Raw genomic sequence first — 9,618 nt, 5'->3', positions numbered from 1 at the left:
TATAGTAGCAAGGAATAGCAATATTCGCAACTAAATAGTAAAGCTGAATAAGTATCCTGAGTACTTGTCTTAGTTGCTGGCCTATTAACGTTCCAAGTATCAGATGTATCAAGTGATGTAAACAACAGGAATATGATTAGGAACCAGACGAAAATTAGCACACGCAAACACAGCTCAAACGACGCTCTCTATGTGCTCCTCGAGATATTATTCCACTTTTGCTCCTCTCTTTTTTCTTTATTTTTGGGCTGTCATTGTTTTTTGGAGATTCTTTGACTTTTTCTTTTTATTTTTTTATATTTTTCTTCGCTTAGGAGCACAAAAGAAGTAACCACAGAAAATATGAGCTTAAACAAGTGAAAAGAGTGGTCCGTGAAAAAATTAGAAGACGTGCTCAAAATTGACAAAAAGCTTGTGACTACGAAAAGAGGATCTTGTGACCTGTCGATCTGAGCCTCATCGGTCGGTGGGTCCAAGTAATCAAAGCGCTCTGTGATCCACGACGACGAAATACCGGAACTTTCTCTGAAATTCACTAAAGAAAATAAGATCCGATGGCTGCAGAAAAGCAATGCAAGTATTAAATAGGCTTGAATTGCTCATTTATTTTTCTTTGAAACATCATCACTCGGTGGAAGAAAGCCAGTGAACTGAGCCACCAGCTCCCTCCAGTGATCGTTGTCAACTATACCTGTCATTGAAAGCCCCCCAATCGAAGGCCAAAGATAGCCTTTACGTCCTGCATGATCAAGGTCATCTCGCCGCAAGGTAGGTGAAATGTGTGCGTCTCAGGTCTCCACCTGTTATAAAAATAGAACGACTGTTAGTTGCCTCAAATCTGTTACAAAAATATTTATGTACAATAAAGGCACTCGTACCTGTCTACAGCTGCAGTAAGTAGTGATGGGTCAAAGGACGGAAGACCGTAGTTGACAATACGGACAAGCTTGAGAAAGCCGGCACGTCGTATGTACGGTGCGTAACACTCGTCCCACTAGTGCGCACTGGTGTGCGTGTAGGGCCTCAAAGGAGGCAAGGGCACCTCTTCGTCGGTGTCACTCAAGATGTGTGCTCGGTGCGGCTCGTCGTACTCCACCTTAAGAAGGGATACAACGGGTGCTGCGTGGGAGGAGTCATCCTGTTACAAATTGATAAACAAAGGGTTAGAGTATTCAAATTAACAATATTCAAATTAACATTATGTAGCATTATAAATTTGAACTACTTGTTATGCAATAGGAACATAATATGAAAGCACATGTATATATTTAAAGTAACATTAACAGACATATTAAATAACTTCACTAGAAAAATAAGCAACTTCTATGTATAGACCTGCTGTCCACCAGTGTTTTTTATTAAATTATTACAATAGCTTGTCTGCATCTGCTAGAGGAGCTTATTATAATTTTAATCTAGGGATGAGTAGCCCAGTATAAAATGAATTGATTGAGAACTATCATGTGTGTCATACTTAGTCCTATACTCTATACTAATATGTCTAAAAATACAAGCTGTCTACTTTTTTCGCGCAATGCTATGATGGACTCATAGCAGTACGATATCGACGATGTTGTGCATGATTTTGGAGGTTCTAGTGCTTTCAATATATGCTTGAGTAAAATGATCATTTGGATTAATATTTTCATGTAAGAAAACAAGCATATAACAATTTAAATTATAAAAACTCAACCAACCAAATTTGTCGCTATATATATGTATGTCTAGTGCACAAAAAACACATAAATAGATTTATATTTCACGTGTCATTTAATTAGATATTTGTTTTCGCTATAATTAATAATATATTGTAAGAAAATTAACAATTAAAGTATATACATAATAATACAATGTAAGATAAATTAGACGGCTAAAATATATTTTAAAAGAATCTATCAATCTAATGGCTAACGATTAATATAAAGGGACAGTGAATGTATGAGAGTTTTGATTATAAAGAAATAGGCACCAAATTTCACCTCAGCGAGGGTTGAACTGCAGTGAGGGCGTCCGTGTCGCGCCGGCGTGCGTGGCGCGGCAGGCGCGACGGTCGGCATGCAGGCGCAGCAGCGCCAGGTGCGGCGGGCGGCATGCAGTTGCGGCGGCGGCAGCGCTGTGGACAGGAGGGCAAGCCGGAGGGAGGGTGGCTCGCGGGCGTTATTTATCTGGTCCTGCTGCGCCGTGGGCTATGGCACGTCACTGCCGCGTCAAGATCGGTGGCGCGGCAGACCCTGCCACGTCACCAGTCAGCGGCCCGGTCGTCGCCACGTCATCCCTCTCACCGCCGCGCGCACAAAAGTGTTAGTTTTGAAAAAAATAAAATAAACCGTGTTAGATTTAAAATTAGTTTAAAAAGTGTTAAAAAAATCGAGGGGTTCACATGGCCGGCGCCGGTAGCGTACGCGTTTGCCTTCCTGCGCTGCTCGTCCAAGATTGGGCCACCGCTCCTGTCGGCGGTGTTAGACGTTGTCATCATGGCCGACTTGATGGCCGCCGGCGACCAGTTGGGGTGGACGCTCTTGATGAGCGCGGCGACGCCGCAGACGTGCGGCGTGGACATGGACGTGCCAGACATGACGTCGAAAGGACCGGTGCCTTGCGGGGTCTTCGGCGGGTACGCTGCGAGGATGTTGAGCCCCGGAGCGAGGACGTCCGGCTTGAGCACGCCGGGGCTGACGGTGCTTGGGCCGCGGGACGAGAACGAGGCCACGGTAGGAGACGGACGGACGCCGAGCACCGTCCTGTAGCTGAACCTGACAGCCGATGCGGAGCTCGACGGCGGCGACGACGTCACGTACCTGGTGATCTTGGCCCCGTCGGCGGCGGTCACCTGGACCACGTCGGAGCCATAGTCGTGGAGGACGGTGGTGTAGCCGTCAGCCTTGGTGTTGATCACCACAACGCCGGCCGCGCTAGCGCCCTTGATGTCACGGAGGATGGCCGTCTCGGACGTGTTGTAGGGTAGAAGGCTGTCGACGGCCTCGCAGATCACGATCTTGCCGGCGACTCTGTGTTCCTCCTCGCCATGGTAGATGCAGTTGCGCCACTCCTCGGAGTAAAGGATAGGATGATAAGAAGGCTTCATGCTCGCGTTAGTCACCTGGTTAATCGCCTCACCGGCGACGCTGACGCCCTTGCCAAGGTCCACGTCCGCGACGAAGCTCCGGTCAACCGAGCTTGCAGCGACGGTGACCAGCCACGGAGCGTCGTTGACGACGGACGCGAGCTTGGGTCCGTTATTGCCGGCCGCGCACACCACCGTGACGCCCTTGGCCACCGCGCTGAACGCGCCGATGGCGATGGGGTCGTGATCGAACTGGAACGTCACGTTGCCACCAATGGAGATCGAGATCACGTCCACCCCATCCCTGATCGCCGCGTCCATCCCGGCCAGCACGGCCGAGTCGGTGCACCCGGCGCCAGTGCACACCTTATACATGGCGACGTGCGCGCCGGGAGCGATCCCGGCGGCCAAGCCATTTCTAGAGGCGCCGGCGAGGAAGTTCCCCGCGGCCGTAGACGAGGTGTGCGTCCCGTGCCCAAAGTCGTCCCTAGCGTCGTCCCCGACAAGGGACCTGACGCCGATGAGCTTGTCGTTGCACCGGGAGGCAGAACCCGCGCACGAGCCCTTCCACTTCGCCGGGGGCGGCGCGACACTGTGGTCGGAGAAGGAAGGGTGCGCGCCGTAGATGCCGACGTAGAGCAGCCCGACGATGACGCCCTCCCCGTACCCGGCGACGTCTCTCCAGAACCCGCGGCCCTGCCGCAGGCCGAGGAACTCCGGCGTGTGCGTGGTCATGGGCTGCAGCATGCGGTCCGGGAACGCGCGCACGAACCCCGGCTTCTTGGCCACCGCGTCGATCTCGGTGTCCGTCAGCCTTGCCGCGAAGCCGCTGAACGCCTCAAGGTAGGAGTGGACAAGGCGCGGCTCGCCGGAGTCGGTCAGGGAGCTGGGTAGGAAGGACTCGTGCCACAGCCGGTGGACGGATTCGTCGGCGGCTTCAGCGTCCGATGGTGGGCGGATGAGCACCATATACCCTGATGAAGAGTGCCTGTCATGGTGGAGGTTTGCGCCCGGATTGACGTAGCAGAGCGCAGGTGCTGCAGAGAGGAGGACGGTGGTGGCAATGAACAACGGCAGCAGCAAGGCGTGTGCAGAGGATGCCATTGGTTGTGTGATGCTTCCAGCTACGAGATCGAGGTGAAGTGAAGGTGATGGCGATGCGTAGGTTAGCTGCTCTTTATAGACACCATGATTTGTGGTGTGCGGTTTCGGCAAAACTGTGAACGTATCCGGATGTAAGTAGCAGATAACTTGGTGCTAATTTTTGCTGACGTTCTGGTAGCATTCATTCAAAGTGTAAGGAAGATTTTGATAACATACTTTGAAATTGAATGGTATAGGTATGATAAGTCTTTCAGGAAAAAGTACAATTTTTGCTGACATTTATGCTTGAGCTGCAGGCATATCGCATGACGTATGCTGATCAGCAACAGCAGCATTTTTAAAAACCAAACTCACTGTAAGCATAGTTGGGCTCCGCATGGGCAAGAATGGTCTCTAGCTTTATAGCCCAGGAAACAATGCGGCCCACTTCAGATATCATTACTTTGGAAGGGTTCGAGTTCTTAAGAGGTGGCTAGAAAAGTTTGTACTGTAGTGGTTACTGGTTACACTTTACATCATGCGTGCAACACGCGGAGCACTTAACGCAAATCCGGCCAAACATATTACTGTCACGTAAGAGCATCTCCAATAATTTAAAAAAAGTTTATTGGTAAATTAATGAGTTTTCCAAGTGACTAAAGGAAGTTGGGAACACGTTTCTTATTACAATTTCTAGACACATGGAGAGCGGTTTTTTTAATCTTGCCAAAAACAAATCAAGATTGGAAGTGAGTTTTGAAAACTTTTGGAGATACTTAAGCAACTTTGTCTTTATCCTTCCTCCCAATCTCACCCTGACCAACTGAATATTGTCGAAGTGACCGTGGAACAATCAAAGGTTTATGAAAGCAACCAAACGTGCCTTCGTGATGCCGCTCTCGTCGGGCACTTTCGCGTGGGCGCCGTCGTGTCCCCGGCCAACCTGGCTCTTAACGGCCCGCCAGCTTGCGCTCTCTAACCCCCGCGTCGCATTATATTCGGTGTCGCGGCCACCAGGAGCAAGCTCCCTCTCGGGCCCCTTACCTTGCTGCTCGACTCCCCGACGTTCCTCTCGTTCCTGCACGAGCCCGACGATGGAGCGGGCGCGGCGGCGGCGGCGCTATATTCGTCTAGCACCACGGGGCGTGCCAAGGCGGTCGTGCTCGCCCACTGCAACCTCATGGCCTGCAACGCCACGTGGGCGCCCGCGGCGGGGGAGACGCTCATTCTCGCTATGCCCCTCCTCCACGTCTACGGCTTCACCTTCTGCCTCAGGGCGGCGTCGGCGGTGCACACGCTGGTGCTGCACACGGCGAGGAGGAGGTTCGATGCCGCGGCGGTCCTGGATGCGGTAGGGAGGTTCGGAGTGACGTGCCTCGCGCTGCTGGCCATCGTGCGGGCCACCGAGGAGGACGCAACGACTGCCTGCATGGCCACACTCAAGGCGGTGAGCTACGGCGGCGCACCCATCGCGGCGACCTCGTTGTTCAGAGTCTCAGAGATTATCGTTACTGGTTGATACACATCACCTGCAATTTTTTGTGGGACCAATTTTTTGATATCTTCGGAGTGATTTATTGGAACTAGTGAAGATGGTCTTTGGTGACTTGGAAAACTCCTTGGTTTTGAGAAGAAATTCTTAGGAACTCTTCGAGATGCTCTTATTAATTACTAGCATCTCCAAGAGTACCCAGAACACTACCCCAATCCATATTTTTAGCAAGATTGAAAAAAAATCCATCTCCAACAATTCTCAAACCCACTTCCCGATGTTTTGGCACTTGAAAAAACTTTTTCCACGCACAGAAAAATACACGCACCCTAGGTCGCGTGTATCTGGGTTTCCCTCGCGTTCTCCTCCTTCCCCACACCTTCATTTCCTCGCACGCGCGTAGCCGCGCCATGGAGGCAGCTGAGGCCAAGCCCAAGCCTCAATATGATTATCATGAGACACCTAAAAAGATAAATACAAGAAACTATCACAATAATTTAAAAGATCTAGTTCTAATTTTATGGGCTCCAAGTCTCTAATCACCATCTATCATTAGTGATAGCCATTGGTTTACCCACTTATACCATTATGAAAATACATAAGGAGTAGGATTTGCATACGTGTATTCATAAGGGTGAGTTTACGTGCGTGTTGAGCGTCTGCGTCTCTAACCGTGTAATTCGCAAAAAAATAACTCCTTAAATTTGGATATGAATCCCCAAATCTACAATTATGAAAGATAATTTGAATCAGGTCGTCTATCGGGTAACGTTATTAAATCCTAGGATTGTCTCTAGATTTGTGGCCCATGAATCGCCGCGGCCCACTGTAGATACAGGATACGAATACGCTGGATGGGTTCGAGTTCTTCAGAGTTCGCTAGAAATAGTGTGTGCGCGCGCGCTTGGTACTTGAATCCTGCTTCCTGCGTGCAACACATGAAGGCTCTCTGAAAAAACAAACCGAAATATTGTTTCGACTGATTTATTATGAGAGAAAAATATTATTCCAGCTGAAAAAAAAAACAAGCTGAAAAATACAGATTATAAGAGAAGCGAACAGGGCCGAAGCCCTTAATACATAATAATCCAGTCAAATGCAAGCGATTTGTCTAATTGTCTTCATCCTTCTCGGTTCTCGCCAATCCCACCCGGCCCTTACCAATTGATTATTGTCCGAGTGACCATGGAATAATCAAAGTTTTATGAAAGCAACCCAGTGTCCTTAGTTTTGAATCAAAAATTCTTTTTGCATTAACATAAAGTTTTTTTGAATAAAAAATCGCGAGTCCCAGGTCTTCAAAGGTTTATGAAAGCAACCCAATGTCCTTCGTTTTGAACCAGAGCTTCTTTTCACATTAACATAATGTTTTCTATTTGAATAAAATCGAGAGCCTGAGGTCTTCAAAGTTTTCTTTTATTCAAATAGAAAGTTCCTTTGGCACCAGTCAAAAGTTTTTCTGAATGAATCCTAATTGTTTGGTCTTGAATCAAAAAAAAAAAAAATCTGAATAGGAAGTTCCTCAAGCACGAGTCAAAGATAAAATGGTTTAGTTTTCAATTACAAGTTATCTTATTATTACTAATCGGAGGCCCTAAAAAAACTTCAATATGATTATCATGACACACTAAAATAAAAATAAATACGAGAAATTGTCACAAAAATCTAAAAGATCTTGCTCTAGTTTGATACTTCCTCCATATTCTTTTTATAAGGACATGTATATCAAGATTTAAACTTTCAAATCTTTGATCAATAATAATTTTATACAATCATAATACAAACTAATACGGTTAGATTTATAATTAAATATACTATCCAACCATTTATAAATTTATAAGCACGAACAATACTCCCATTATTCCTAATTATAAGACGTTTTGGTTTTTTAGATACATAGATTTTGCTATATACTTAGTTATACATTATATCTAGATGTATGGTAAAAATAATATATCTAGAGAAACAAAAGTCTTATAATTTTAAATGGAACCAGAAAATAATATAAAATAAATAGATCACTAAAGTATAATACGAAAGATGGTATCCTATCAAGCTGTACGCTATAAAGGAAAAGGATATAGCAGTCTCTAATCATGGCCTAATTTTTTACAATTTGGCTTTTTTCGAAGAAAAATTACGTTTGGCCTCCTGAGAGACTTAAACTTATCTTTGGACCCTAGGGGTCGGCGCCATGAGTCCTGGCGCCGAGGTAACACGTCTCGGCGCCACAGATCTTGACTCCGATGTGCCTGGCCATGCACAGCAGGGAATCCTAGGTGGCGTTGACGTGGCCGATACCTCGACGCCAGAATACATGGCGCCGAGCTCGGCGCCAAGATACCTCGGCGTCATGGATTCTGGCATCGAGGTACCGGTCATGTCAACATCACCTAGAATTCCCTATTGTGCACATCCAGGCACCTCGGAGCCAAGATCTGTGGCGCCGAGATGTGTTACCTCGGCGCCAGGACTCATGACGCCGACCCCCAGGTCCAAAGATGAGTTTAAGTCTCTCAGAAAGTCAAGCGTAAATTTTCTTCGAAAAAAGATCAAATTATAAAAAAAAAAAAGGTAATCATGGCATGCTGCCATCCTGTAGTCCGTCACGGCGTTCCATGCATGCGGACAACATCGAACAAGGTCCAAATCACGATATCCCCGTCACAAAGACCAAGCTCCTAGCCCTTTGCGTCGTCACCGAGTCGATCGGCGGACATGTGAGAGCAAAATTTATAATATAGCTCACTTGTTGGTTGTAATATTCTTTGTAGTTTTCTTTCGGTCCATCTATATAGTAGTTAGCTTTTCATTATTAATACATGGTCAACTTATCTTTCTTACCGAGTTTCTTGGTTATTACGTCCAAACCGGCTGTAAGCTTCCGGTCCGCTTCTCCTCTTTCTTTTCTTCTCTCTTTCACCAGCTTACAGCCTTATTATACGTTGTTCTGATGGTGAAGCTCGTGACCCCGGCGTCGGGGATGCAATGGACCAATCGGGCGCGCTGGACCAGGACGTCGTCACGATCGACCACGCGGGAACAAGCCAGCGGACCAAGGTGATGCAGCGGTCGTCCAAATCGTCGAGATGTGCGCCACGGGTTCCAACTATCCCAGAGGCATGCCGTGGCGAGCCGCAGGCAGCGGCTGATCAGAACGCCCCTACAGCGCGAGACAAGGACAGGGTGAAGCTCTGGAACGTCCTCTGCTTTGCTTTCTCGTTCCTTGATTAGCACTTAGCAGCGGTTAATGCACCATCCGGCCAATTGGCTTTGCTTCGCATATATGTCTTAATAGGGGTGCACACAACTGTGTTGTTTTATACAATAATTACTCATCAGTGCAACAAAGATTGTTCAAAATAATCCAGCCATGCATTTTATTGTACAATGTGTCAAACATATGCACATTGTGTTTTATTATTTTTTTGCAAATGTGTCGCCGCAAGTGTCAACAAAAATTCCATGCTCCCGGTACAACACACAGGCATTTATTTCAAATAAATAGATCACTAATGTATAATATGAAAGATCGTATCCTATCAAGTTGTACCTTATAAAAGGAAAAGGATATAGTAGTCTCTAATCATCAATGGCAACCATTGGATTATCCACTTCTACCATTATGAAAATACATAAATAAACTCCTTAGATTTGAATCTAAATCCCCCAATCTACAATTATGAAAGATAATTTGAATCAAAAGTCTCTTCCATGAACCCAATGTGCTTAGTCTTGATCAAAAGATTTTTTTCTCAAAATTTAAAGTTCATTTGGCAGTGGAAGTTCTCAATGAGACGAACCAGTCGCCTAGTCTTGAATCAAAGCTTAATCCTAAATTAATAGTTCCTTTGCACAAGTCAAAAGGTTTTGAATGAAATTCAAGTTCTTAGCTTTCAATCGAAGTTTTTTCCCCCCTCGTAATCAAAGTTGTTTAGCATGAATGGATGGTTTATCTGAGTGGAATACGAAGTGCTTA

General features: G+C 46.5%; 1 protein-coding gene and 1 long non-coding RNA gene across 2 annotated transcripts; both read right to left on the bottom strand.

Annotated features, from left to right (window-relative positions):
* Positions 1 to 478: 478 nt before the first annotated feature.
* On the bottom strand, positions 479 to 1,079 carry LOC136552948 (uncharacterized). The gene is made up of 3 exons (XR_010782893.1): positions 879 to 1,079; positions 692 to 800; positions 479 to 558 (listed from the first exon to the last, which is right to left on the bottom strand). It is a non-coding gene; the product is annotated as an uncharacterized lncRNA (long non-coding RNA).
* A 408-nt stretch (positions 1,080 to 1,487) lies between these two features.
* On the bottom strand, positions 1,488 to 4,168 carry LOC136549246 (subtilisin-like protease). The gene is made up of 2 exons (XM_066540489.1): positions 2,373 to 4,168; positions 1,488 to 1,608 (listed from the first exon to the last, which is right to left on the bottom strand). Exons 1-2 carry the CDS (start codon positions 4,166 to 4,168, stop codon positions 1,488 to 1,490), a joined length of 1,917 nt encoding a protein of 638 aa, XP_066396586.1.
* Positions 4,169 to 9,618: the final 5,450 nt, after the last annotated feature.

The sequence above is a fragment of the Miscanthus floridulus genome, chromosome 4 (genome assembly GCF_019320115.1).
Source record: "Miscanthus floridulus cultivar M001 chromosome 4, ASM1932011v1, whole genome shotgun sequence".
In the NCBI taxonomy this organism is placed as follows: domain Eukaryota; kingdom Viridiplantae; phylum Streptophyta; class Magnoliopsida; order Poales; family Poaceae; genus Miscanthus; species Miscanthus floridulus.
The sequence above is the reverse complement of the archived record's forward strand: the minus strand, read 5'-3'. Positions and strand labels throughout refer to the sequence as shown.